This window comes from Diorhabda carinulata, chromosome 6 (genome assembly GCF_026250575.1).
Source record: "Diorhabda carinulata isolate Delta chromosome 6, icDioCari1.1, whole genome shotgun sequence".
Taxonomy (NCBI): domain Eukaryota; kingdom Metazoa; phylum Arthropoda; class Insecta; order Coleoptera; family Chrysomelidae; genus Diorhabda; species Diorhabda carinulata.
In genome coordinates this window covers 12610494-12624105 of record NC_079465.1, presented here as the reverse complement: position 1 = coordinate 12624105, position 13612 = coordinate 12610494, and the positions used below count along the sequence as shown (strand labels likewise).

Here is a 13612-nt window from a genome sequence, read left to right as displayed (position 1 = left end):
TAATTCTAAGTTGAAATACTCAACATATACCATAGGACAATGATTGTTCTACACACATTATGATAACCAGATATTGAAGACATAAGGAGGAATACATATTGAAAATCTACTTATATATGTCATTAAGATAAAAAAAAAAAGATTTTATTAATATCATTGTTGATATTGTACTTATTACCTTTAGCCCATAGTAGTGTCTCAACTGACTTCATTTATTATTTAATGTCGGTATATTAGTATTGCAAGAAAGAATGGCTTAAATTTTTTGTCGCTCAAACAATTGTCTTCTAAATGCCACAGATGCTTCCTTGCTTTTTGTTAAGAAGCCGTGGAAACGTTACATGAGCCAATGAGTATGGGTAGAAGTGATACATGGGATATGTGATAGGTTCATGTCACTAACTGAATATAACATCACCATCTAGTGACAATGGTAACGGAAGGAAATCGTCGTTTACATTTGAAGATCATTACTTAAATGTTCATTTAACAATTTTTTGAACGATTTGTGAAACTTCGAAAAAAGAATAAATTGTTGTATTTTTGTTACTGAAATTGCAAATTTCTTGCATTAATTCAATTTTTTTTTAGGTTATCGAACCAGAGGAAAATTTGAGTGACAAAGAAATATTTCCCAATTCCACTGGTCATCGACAACAGGGAGGAATTCCTTCTATTGGTAAAACAACGATTATATCTATTTTTATTTTTTTTGCGAACACAATGAACAATATTTTATCGCATTAACAATAATTATGAATAAATGAGAATGAACACTGAACCATAAAATTAAGTATTTGAAACCAAGTGGTTATCTGAGGAATTAGTAGAATTTTCGAGATTTCACATGATACAAAAAAATATCTGGCTTTTTATTTACGACGACAGTTCAATTTATGTTGGTTGGCACTAAGATAAATTTATAACTCATTAATCAATTATTCAATTTAAAACAAGATATTCAATTTTGAGAATACCTGCAATTAACACCCCAAATAAATTATTTGAAATAATGCCTGTACCTTTTTGACATAGAACCGTCACCTTACTTTACTCAGTATATGCCCTTGTCTCAACGTCTTTTTAGTATCGAACCGTCACTTACATGATGAAGTGTCATTGTTGTTTTTTTATATAAACCATCATCAACCTTATCTTCCTACACCTATACACTTCCTGTATACAATAAAAGCCATTGACTCTCTTTCCACGTCTAATTACGGCATAAGAATGAATTTCTATTACTCCTAATTTTGAGCACTTCTTTTGTCTCAGAACAGTTCTTATTTCTTAGACCTTTTGATATGTTTATGTTTCTAAATGTTCTTGATACTATGTCTCGAATTCGTCAATTTTTACTTTAATATGGGTGATTATATATATATATATATATATATATATATATATATATATATATATATATATATATATATTATATATTATATACTTTTTTATTTTTGACGTCATCTATCATCTAATTTATAAATGGAAATGTGGGTGTTGCAATACATTATTTGAAAGGTCTTTTAAATACCTATTCAGCCATATCAATATGTACAGTAATTGATTTTTGTATTTGTTTAAAAAATTAATAAAATTTTATGTAAAAAATAAAATGAGAAAGACGTGCTGTGAACTCTTCTCGAACCTTCTCTTTAACTTCCGGAGTTATTTGTGCAATCTCAATACGTATCTTTGAGTTCATTTATATTTTGTGGTCTATTTTGGTACACTTTACTTTTCAAGTATCCCCATAGAAAGAAATCAAGAGGAATCCAATCAGGTGACCTAGGCGGCCATTCTATTGTTCCTCTTCGACCTATCCACCGATTTGGAAAGACGTTGTTTAAGTAGTTGCGCACTAATACATCATAGTGTGAAGGCGCACCATCTTGCTGCAGCCATAAATCATTTCTGTTTGAAAACAACCAATTCAATTCAGGTAGCAAGAAGTTTTGAAGAAATTCTAAATATCGAGGACCTGTTAAGGTTTCTTGTATGGCCCAATAATTCTATTAGCTATTATTCCTGCCCAAACATTAACTTTCTCTGGGTATTGAGTATGGTACACTTGCATCCAGTGTGGATTTTCTATAGCCTAGTTCCGATAAGTTTGACGATTGACATGACCGTTTAGTAGAAATGTAGCTCCATCCGAAAAAAGAACCTTTTTTAAAAACATCGTATCTCTGTTATTTTGTACCATCAAAATTTCACAAAACTCAATTCGTCTATCAAAATCATCTTTCATAAGCTCTTGTACTAAACTTACTTTATAGGGATGCCACTTTTCCTTCTTTAGCTTTCTAAGGACTGTTGAATAATCATGTCATTATTTAATGCTACTTGCCGTGAACTGGTATGGGGATTATCTTGAAAGGCTAATAGAACATCTAGCTGTTTGTTTTCTGATATTGGTTTTCTACTACTTTTAGGGAGGTCTTTGACATGACCCGTTTCTCTGAATTTCTTCTTAATTTTGCTTATAGTGGATTGTGAAATTGGTTCTCGGTTGGAGTATTTATTATCAAATAACGTACATACTTCTTTTTGCGTACGTGCTTCATCTCCATAACCAATCATTATTAGAATTTCAATTCTTTGCATTTCAGTCAGCTACATGTTGATAGATAAAAAGCCTTTATAAATTCGTCTAATACTATCAATCATTTGACAGAAAGTTAATTATGTCCAAGTGTTAATGTTGATGTTCATAAGGTAACTAGATTTATAAAAAAAATAAATAGTAGGTAGATAAGACATTTTATTACCAGTGACGGACTTTACAAAATTTATTTTTGTGTGTTAATAAATACATCATACCAATACTGGATATATATTAAGAAATCTGTTGAAATTTCATAAATAATATTTGTGACAATACGCAAATCAATTACTGTACATATTAATATGGCTGAATAGGTATTTAAAAGACCTTTCAAATAATTTATTACAACACCCACATTTCCATTTAAAAATTTTAGCGATGACGTCATCACGCTCGCATAGATGACGTCATAAATAAAAAGATATCCTTACAAATAACTTGATTAAAAATAAAAATCGATGGGTTTTGGGATTTTTCCTTAAAGTCGTCGGCTTACAAAATAACGAATTTATTCCTTATTCCTTTCATTTGCACCATACTCTATATAAATGTATATATATAGACAGTATGGTATATTATATAAATATTATATAATAATATAATTATATAATAATTGTTTTTTGAAAGTAACAATTTTCATTTGTCTTTAAAGAAAATTATTAAAAAAACTAATTTTATACCAGAAGAGATCTAAAATTAAGATCATTCAGAAACATACTAAGAAAACACTTATAATCTAGCTGACAAAGAGCTCGATTCAATTCATATTTATTAAAAAATATATGCTTTTCATTTCATCGGAGTACTCTACATGAGTAGGAAAATAGAATCTGTTTTCAATATTCCTAAAGTTTTTTATCCTCAATTGTCATAATACAAAAAGAAGTAAATTATTTACAGTTTCATGGAAGTATTTTCAATATATAGATTTTATTCAAATTGTAAAGGTCTCCAATTATCATTCAGAGCTTTTTCATGTTTTTCTAAAACTACCCTGTTCTTATATTCTACTGTTTTAACGATTTTTAATTTTTATATTTTACCATTTCAAAGATTTTTCAATTTTCATAATATTCTTCTTCTTCTTCCTGCTGTGTATAGGCATCATTGCTTGTTTTTCTTCACTTCATTGCCTCTGCTCAGTCACCTGGGAGGTTGTCACTCCATCTTTTCCTAGGTCTTCTAAGGCTTCTTTGTCCTGCTGGTGATTTGTCCCTTGATATTTTCACAATTCGTTCTTCCGTCATGCGGTCAATGTGCTCATTCCATTTTATCTTTCTATCCAGTACCCAGTCATTGATGTTATCTATCCCGCATGTTCGTCTTATGTTTTCACTCCTTTCTCTATCCTGTAGTGTTCTTCCCGCTATTCTTCGAACTATTTTCATTTCTGTAGTCTCCAATATCCGTTTCGTTTTAGAGGTCTCAGGTCGGGTCTCTGCTGCATAGTATAATATAGGTCTGATTGCGGTCTTGTATATGCGGGCTTTTGCTTCAGTTCGAATTTATTTATTTCGCCAGATTGTGTCATTTAGGTATGCTGCTGCTCTTGAGGCTCTTGTAGCTTGGTTTCTTACTTCCATCTCCACGTCCCCGTGTCCAGATATTTAAATTTCATTTCCTGGTGTATTATTTTGTTATCCACCTCAAGCTTACATCTGATCGGTGTCTTGGAAGTAACCATTGATTTTGTCTTTGCCGTTGATATTATCATATTGAACTTTTTTGCTGTTTTGTTAAATTGGTACAGTAGCCTTTGCAGATCGTCCTCGTTTTCCGCCAACAGTACCGCATCGTCTGCATAGCACAGGATTTTGATTTCTTTATTTCCTATTTTGTATCCTCTTAGTTTGCGTACTTGTTTTATGATTTCATCCATCACTATGTTAAATAGGAGCGGGCTGAGAGAGTCCCCTTGCCTTATGCCCCTATTTGCAGGTATCTGTTTAGTTAGGTCATTATTTATTTTTGCTTGGATCGTATTTTTTGAGTATATATTTTCGATTATTTAATGACATTTTAATGACAATTTTCATAATATGATGTATATTATTTTGTTATTTTATAGTTTGTTAATGCAGTTTTTATCGATCTGCTGACTTCCTATTCTATTTTCTAAATATATAGATGTTTGTCATATGTAAATAGCTTCATAATTATTACAAGGAACCTCATATTTTGTAATATTACTTATTCTATTCTATTATTTTGGATTCTTCAGATTTTACTTTGATGAAATATGATAATACATCATGTCCTCTATCAAAATAATTTGATAATTGTTTACAAAGTCCTTTTTGATTTTTATGAATGGTTTACATTCATTGAATAATTTGAATTAAGAAATGCTTCTTTTTGTGATATGACTAATAAGGTTAAACATTTTTAGTATGGTTGAAACAAATTTTGTTCTGATATTCATGTATATGTGATATATCGTTTGATCAGCCAGAACCCCAGGGGGGGGCAACTTACTTCAATTAAATAAAAAATTATAAAAAATACGATTTATCAAACAACATCTTTTTATTTCAGTATTGTTAGAGTTCAAAAATAAATGTACTTGCTTATTTTTTAACAAATAAAGAAAACTGCCAAAAAAATGAAAATATAAGAAATAATTATTCATTCATTCGATGATAATAAAGAAAGAAGTTTAAATAATAAAAGGAGGTATTCCAAAAAAGTTTAAATAATAAAAGGAGGTATTCCAAAAAAGTTTAATTAACAAAGAAGATAAAAGATCAGGATTTAACAGTAAATTATTTATTTGAATAAAAACTGCAATCTTCTTTTTTCTTTGCAGAATAAATCTAAACATTAAGATAATCTTATCTATTTTGTTCTATTGTATTTTTGTGCACAGACATAAGGCAAAGACCGCTTAGTCTATTATTACCGGTCTGGTTTCGGACCCAAGTTTTCACTCTCCTCTTGTTGCTGAAAAACAGTAAAATTTCCAAAATTTGTTCATAATGTTGAAAAAAAAAAGTTATATGAGAACAATAATGATTACATGAAGGAGCTTTCAATGGTGTATGTTGTTGGTGACAAGCATAAGGCAATCTGTATTGCTTTGTAAACACTTGGCAAAAACATTGCATGATTATGAGCAATAAGATCCGTTAAGCACATTTTGCTTAAGCTGTCGAAACATCCACTTTTTGCAATATCTTTTGCACAGAGATCGTACCACACTAGGCCTTCAATTTTGAAATTATCAAGATTATTATTGTACATCTCTAGAATATTGTCCAAAGAAATTTCGAAATCCTTTCTTGTCATCGATTTCATTTTTATTTGATGAAGATTAAACAGCTCAAATGATGTTAAATTATTCTTGCAAAATCTATCACTTGAAGCTTGAATAAGGTACTCCAAATAGGATACAAAAAGTGTCAATCTATAATATTCCTCCAAACTTTCTGAAGGAACATTAGAGCGGTGACATTGCCTCTTAGCGATGCGAGGCCTGGTCAGAGTCAAACCTAAAACTTCTGCCGTTTTGACAATATTTCTCATAATGTCCTTAAACACGGCGTCATCTTTCTCTCGATCATCTTCAAATAAATCAACAAGCTTTCCAATATATTTGGCCACACGCATGAGATCAATGTTAACACCTTGCAACATTTCTGCTACTGTCTCTAGTGTTGCCGAATATTTTGCCACAATTTCTAAACTGACAATGAAAGAAGTTGAAGCTACAGCACAATACAGCTGAAAAGCCTTTTGTTTTGTTTCTTTGTTTCCCTTTGCACAGGTTCTGCAAAGTCCCATAATACTTCTTTTTCCGGAAGCCTCCCTGAAAAATTTAGTAACCTCTTTTATGGTCCCTACAGTGTTTCTTATCTGCGTTATGTCACTGACATAATTAATAGCCAAACTTAATCGGTGGCTGGCACAATGAAAATAATTAGCCATCGGGAATTTGTTGTTAATTCCTTCCTGCACACCGCTTAACTTTCCAGCCATCGTGCTGCATCCGTCGTAACCTTGTCCCACAGCTTGTTCTAAGTTTAATTGCCAGTTTTACCATATTTTCTTCCTGTCTTAGTATCTTACACCAAAGGATAGCTGTTCTGTACCACCTATGTATCTGGTTTCATCTGCTAAAATTGAAAAGAACTTATTCTCTTTTATTTTTTTGACCAGATCATTTCTTAAAGTTGTGGCACATGTGTCAATTATTTCATTTTGAATACCATGTGATATGTATTTTGCATTTTTTGGTGCAGTTTTAAGATGTTCTTCCAAAATTTTATCACCAGATTCTTCACTGAAGTGCAGAAGGTCATTGAAAACAGCACTTTCATCTGTTTTGCCTCTAAGTGGCAAGTAGAGAGTAGCGCAGAAAACCACTGTTGAAAATATAGATTTGAGTTTGGATTTATTTTGTTCTATAACCATTCGAACTTGATCGTTGATTTGAGCCTTTACACTAAGCTGCTTATTGTTTATTACAGACAGAAATTTGCCTGCTTTTTCTGAAGACTCGCGGTGCCACTCAGTAGCCATGTGGGACTTGGCATATTCATGAGATTTTTTGAAATTTGTGAAAGCACATGTTATGAAACTTCCCTGCAAACCTCTTTCATTCTTGGAGTATACCAGCCATTCATAGAGATTAAACCAATCGTGAAGGAACTGCCTTTTCCCTGGAGGAACATCAGCCTTATAATTGTAATTTTTTTCTGGTTTCCATGGATTTTATAGAAGTAGGAATTTCGTTCTGTCATTCAAACTATTGACCTTGTTTGTATCGATATAATATCCAATATCTGACAAATTGTCTTGCGGCTTTGCAGATACGCTTGGGCTAGGTTCAAGTTGGTTAATGGAATGACATGAACTCTCTCAGTGGAATCTTTATCATCAGAAGTTGTTCTGGATAGTTTTGGTCGAGATAGAGGAGAAATTTTGCTCCCATCTATTCCTTGCTGCTGATTTGAAGAGTTATCATTATCATCATCATCATCATGATTACGTTTTTGAGGTTTATTCTTAAAAAAATTTCTTATGTCCATTTTGTTTCTTGTTAACCACCTAAAAGCAACATCAGTACTTACAACACGAAAGAAAATGTTTTTGGTTAAATATTAAATACCTACCTAAAATATTTTACTTTCAAATTTTGCTGAATTTTCACTCTGAACGCAAAAGTTGCAACGAAATGTTTAGTCTAAAACAATATTAAACATAAAGTTAAAATTGTATAAATTTATATTGAATTTATGGCAAAAAAGGTGAATCGATTGAGACAGAAAATTTACGACATGCCAGAATTTTAAATAAATTTTGAAACCAGCTTCAAACACCTGTAGTTAACTAGAAACTAAAAAAAAATATTTCATACATAGACAAAACTTTTGCAATTTGATAATTGCGCTGACTCAGCATTTTGTTTTCGAACGAAAAAGGTAGTCACAATTTTTTTTAATGTTAATTGGGCATCTGGGTGTATTTATTTGTGATTTAAATTTGAAAACTAAATAAATATTCGCAAAACAAAACCTTTTCGACGAGCATTACCCGCCACCACGAGGTCTTTGACATGAAAGGTTTTTTTGGTTATAAGGGCAAAGAGAAAGATTTGATATTTTCATTCACGTTTTATTTATCTAAAACACTTAAAAACTCACAGACAATAATTTGCGATGTTGTCAATTGTCGAAGCGCATTCAATAAAATGTGACAGAAGACTGACGACTGAGCAAATACAACATTTAACAAATTCAACACAAAGCTATTGAGTGATTTCATTGACCAATCACAAACATTCTTTTTAAAAACCAACTCTATGTTAATATTTGCTATTTGCAGAACATATTTTTGAAATAGGTGACTGAAAAATTAAATAAAAGTAAATCCATTATTTCACAAAACGAAAGTTGCGGAAATTTTATTTTTTTGAGTATGTGTAAATAAAACAGAATTTCTATTCACCTTTTTAGTATTTTTTAATTTTTAGTTTTTGTTCATTAAGTTTCTTTGAACTCTCACGGTTCCAGGGGGCATGCCCCTCCCTGCCCCTGTCTGCTGGCGCCCATGTATCAGTATGCTACTTGTCAATATCAGATTATAAGTCTAAGAAGTAAAGTGGCCCCCTTCAATTCTGTCAAATGATTCTTCCTTATGAACTTTTGCATTTTGGGTTTTATAGAAAGAGATCGGTATATGATTTAAAGTGAAACATTTTTGAGGTAAGAATAATTTCCAGTTTATGAGTTGATTTAGCCTATTAAACCATTGAAACCAAATTTTGTTCGATAAAAATATTGTGTTCAGTGTAACCTAAACTGTTCAAGTACTCATCCCGGTTTATATTGAAGTTTTTCAAAATAGAATCAGTTAATAATGAGAATATTAATTATTCACATTGAGGATTCGAAAGTTGACTTACTGTGAATGGAAACGTTTTCTTGCATAGACAAGTTCTGTTAAACAGCCTAGTTCTAGTTCTTATCGATTGTTCATGCTTTTTCTATAAAATCACAATTTTAATTGTTTCCACCAGGTTAATATTTCACGAATTAACTTCTATTTAACACTTTTTTAAGAAAACAAATTCTAAAAGTTTTTCGATGACTATTTCCGAATATCGTAGAATTGATTAAAAACATTGAACTAACGAGTTAATTGGAAATTATTATCTACACCGAAATTATATTAATTATATATGAGCAAATGATTTCTGAAGTATCTTTATAGAATTGATGCGTTCAAATAAAGTAGTAAAGTATTATAATTTTTGTTAGTAAAACATTGAGGCAACGTTATACAATTCAACATTAAACAATACATACTCCAATTATAGTAGAAGTAGATCTTTGATATAGGCATGACTGAATTATTATCTTGTTGGCCAGCTTTTTAGAAAGAAATAGGCACTACGCCGGTTCATATGCTAGATATTTTCCAACAGAATCGGATGGAATATTGAGTCATTTTCTTTGTTTATTATTAATATCTAGTTTTTCACTATAATCTGACCGCCTCGTTAATTTTGCAACTAACAGAGATGAAAAAATTTCTTATGGAGATTCTTAACTGGTGATAAGTCGAGTCCGTTTTATAACGTATAAGGTCGTGTGTTAGATTTCTTTTAACGATACAGAATTTTTCTAAAAAAGAAATCAAGTCGTACAAATTTTATTGAAAACATCAGTTTCATATTTCTAGGAGATAAATAGAACAATAGTTATTCATCGGACTCTCCATTACTTATGCTTGACACATGTCATACATTGTACCTTTGTAGAACGATTTTTTCTGATGGATTAAAATTACTTTTTGTATGTTTGGTCAATTTCTGTTGCTGGTATTACTGTACTGGAATTCTAGTGACATCAATAATTTTTTGAGGAAGAGGTATGAGTACTGTTGGAACAGATTCTCGTTTTTTCGTAAGTGCGAGTGTTAGTTGCTTGGACAGATTTATGATAGAACTTCTATCTAGATAAGCAGAACACGCTTACTTCAACCCATCCGAAAACCTTAGTAGATGCCCTGACAGCTGCTCTTGAATATGATGCAGCTACAAATGCTTCAGATTATAACGGGAATGCAACCATACAAGAAAGTGACGAGGATAAATTGGACCAGATCGTTAACTTGTTAAAAGGTAAAACAAGAACGCCTTTAGAGGGGACCGACCCAGGATTGTTCCAAAGACCCTCTCATACTGATACCTTCTCTCAGATGTCGCAATGACAGTGTATGTGTGGACGGAGAAGTGTATGGGAAGAAATATACTCTAGTAGACACGGGAGCAACTAGAATTATCTTAAGACCCGATCTGATAAGCTCCAGGAAGAAGCTACTACCAACCAGGATTTTACTAAGGACCGCTATAGGTGAAAGGGCCAACATGCACGGAGAAACACAAATCCAATTGACAATTTGTGCAGAATAGTTCACACTTGAGGTAATCGTCGCTGATATTGAAGAATATGTTATTCTAGGAATGAACGTAATGAATCTTCATGGTTTCCAATTGGACTTTAGAAACAGAACCATTGAAGTGGGTTCGAATAATTATTCCTTCAGCCATCTGAGAGTACTATTCTACCGAAGCGAAATCATGATAGTTGCGCGGCTACTATTGTTGGTTGGCAATAAGTACTAATTGGAAAAGCATTAGATACGTCGGCGAAGGAGATCCCAATACGTGTGATAAATGTAAACGATATCCCGATAACCATCAAAAAGGAAACCAGTGCTGGATCCTGCGTACGAGTAACGTCTATAGTCCACCAAACGAGGACAACCGACAATTTCCATTACGGATTAAAATAGATTATATCATTAGCTGGCCAATCCTTGAACACAACTGATAAAAAGAGAAAGGGGAAATTTCTCTTGATCGAAGAGACTGAAGCGAGACCTACTTGAACCGAAAGGAGTTAAGACTGATAGAACATCAGCCGTCAAACACAAGGTTTTATTAAATGAACAGCTCCAACGATGTGAAGGACTGGCGTAAGAAATGTAAAACTTGTGCTATGACTAATGGGCCACATCGCAAGAGAAAGGTACCCATGAAATAGTATAATATTGCAAGCCCTTTCGAAAAGATTGCTTCAGATATGGTTGGACCATTTCCGACGAAAGACAGTGGTGGTAAATACATACTAGTCGTGATGGACTATTTTACAAAGTGGGTAGAAATTTATACGATGCCGAATCAAGAGGGCCACAACTGTGGCGGAAGTATTGGTGAAAGAATTTATCAGTCGATATGGTGCCCTTGGAAGTCCACAGTGTCAAGGAAGAAACTACGAGATCCATATGTTCCAAAATAAAGAACACTAGGAGAACGGCATTATATCCACAATCAGATCAGAAATTCGGTAATTGACCAGTTGAGAGAAGAGCCTAATCCTGCCTTCGTAGAATTCATGGATGCATATCCATGAGTTCGAGGAACTTCCATCTAAGGAGGGGATAATTTTACGAAGGTTTTGTTTCTTAATTTCCTAGAAGTTTTGAAAATAATTTTGGAATATATATAAGTTTGTGTAGTGCAGTTAGTTTAGTTCGTAATAAATAACGATAGTGAGCAGACCTAAATTGAAAGTAATTGAAGAATTATAAATAAATTATTTAAATTAGCGTAAATAAGTGTTAGTAATAAGTGAATATTATAAGTTAGTGTGTATAGTGTTTAAATAAAATAATAACGTAAGAGACATTGTCTATCAATTCATCCCATGAATAGAAATCGTATATAGAAAATAACATTACTTTATGCGCCTAAAATTTACGTGCATTAACTACGCCGTATATTGCTAACATCTCGTCAATTGTCACATATTCTCTGACATTGCAATTAACAGAACATCTCTCTAGAAATTAAATAAAAAAATTCTGTATTGGAGCCGAGTTGTTTATTCTTATATTTGCATCGTCAGAGTTTAAGACACTCATGACAGCATCAAATGAAAGTGCTAGTCTTTCGGTTCTCTCCTCGTTTTCTAATTCATGAAATTCACTATTCCTCTCATTGCTTGATAATAAAAAAAAGGTTTCAAAATTCTTTTAGCTGTTTATTTGTTTAGCAGCACTTCTCACACGAGGTAATTAAGTAATCAAATTGTAAGTACGAGTCTTTCTCTAAGGAGTAACCGGTTAATACTTCAGCCACTCTGTTTTATCTGACAAAAAGAGGATCTCGCATTTCTCTAACAGGATTAATTTCCCTCATCGGCAAAAATCAAAAGATTGTTTAGTATCACTATCTGCTCAGTTTGATGATTACTATGCTCAGAAAACTGCTCCACTTTATCTCAAGAAAAAACGTTCACAAACCATTTTAGAAGTTCTATCTGTCTTTTGTCTATTCTCCGTAAATAATCAGATGAAAATAAATAAAATGATGATTCTCTAACCAAAATGATAGATATGTTCAACTTACCTTAAGTGTTTGATTTGTAGTTTCTAAAGTAGACAATAATAATCCTGTTAAACTCAAAATAACAATGACGACTATCCAAAGCCAAAATTTATATCGACCCTCTAATCACGCTGACGTACGTATAATACATCAAATAAGGCATTTAAGGGCCAGTGCTATGATGGCTAAGCAGAGAGTTTTCATAAACAAACAAACTAATAATTAGCAACGAGATCATTCTCAGAATAAAAAAAATTATAATTTAAATTACCTAATAGCTACCAAAACGAAAAAAAATTTATTCATTTCTGTATAACATTTGTGTGGAAGATTCTTATTCATCTGCATTTGTAACAAAATAGAAAGGGGTCAGTTTGTAGTGAAAAACTCGTTACAAACATATCCATAACTAACATGTTCTAATTAACACGATTCAACTAAATATTGCAAACTCCTATTAATTGGACCAATTTATATCAATACTTTTCATCTTCATGGAATACAAATATTTAAGTTCGAGATTATTCAAGAGTAAAATGTTCCATTGAAAAAGAAAAAGAACATAATTATATTCAAAAGGTTCCAAGTTTTACCTACGCACTTTTTGTTAGCATTCTAACCATTACCCATGAAGAAAAATTGAATAAATGGGCCTAAACAGAAACAAGTGAAAAAGTTGTCATACACTCAGCGCGAGAGACCATAGGAACAGTAAGGAATATTGTTGCAAAATCAATTAAATGAAAAACGTGATGGGTGCTCCAAAAACTGAAAGATCGGCAATAACCGACGATGAAAAAACAGATGTTTTGCTAGAAGACAACTCTCACTTAACTATAACAGAAATTGCCTTAGATCAAAATGTTAGTCAGTTGTTAGTAGGGAAGATCTAAAGAAAGAAAAGCTGCACTCATACAAAGTTCAACTTGTTCACAAACTATCAAGAGATGATCTGGATAGATGTTTGAAATTTAGTGAAATCCAAATGAGTCGTTCTAGTATAAATATATTTTTTTAATAGTGTATATTCAGAAGGGGTGCAGTAAATTTCATTTGGATTCTACTATTTGGTTTCAATCAAGGTGGTGCACTCAATATTCGAAAGCTTC

The 13612-nt window shown here is 32.2% G+C and overlaps 1 protein-coding gene across 7 annotated transcripts in view; it reads left to right on the top strand.

The window, feature by feature from the left end:
* LOC130894767 (peripheral-type benzodiazepine receptor-associated protein 1) overlaps window positions 1-13612 on the top strand; it is a 225249-nt gene that overhangs the window by 165864 nt on the left and 45773 nt on the right. For all 7 annotated transcript variants that reach the window (XM_057801753.1, XM_057801752.1, XM_057801750.1 and 4 more), the window contains one exon: window positions 592-679. In XM_057801753.1, coding sequence (XP_057657736.1) covers window positions 592-679 — 88 coding nt within the window. The remainder of the gene's footprint in view (window positions 1-591; window positions 680-13612) is intronic.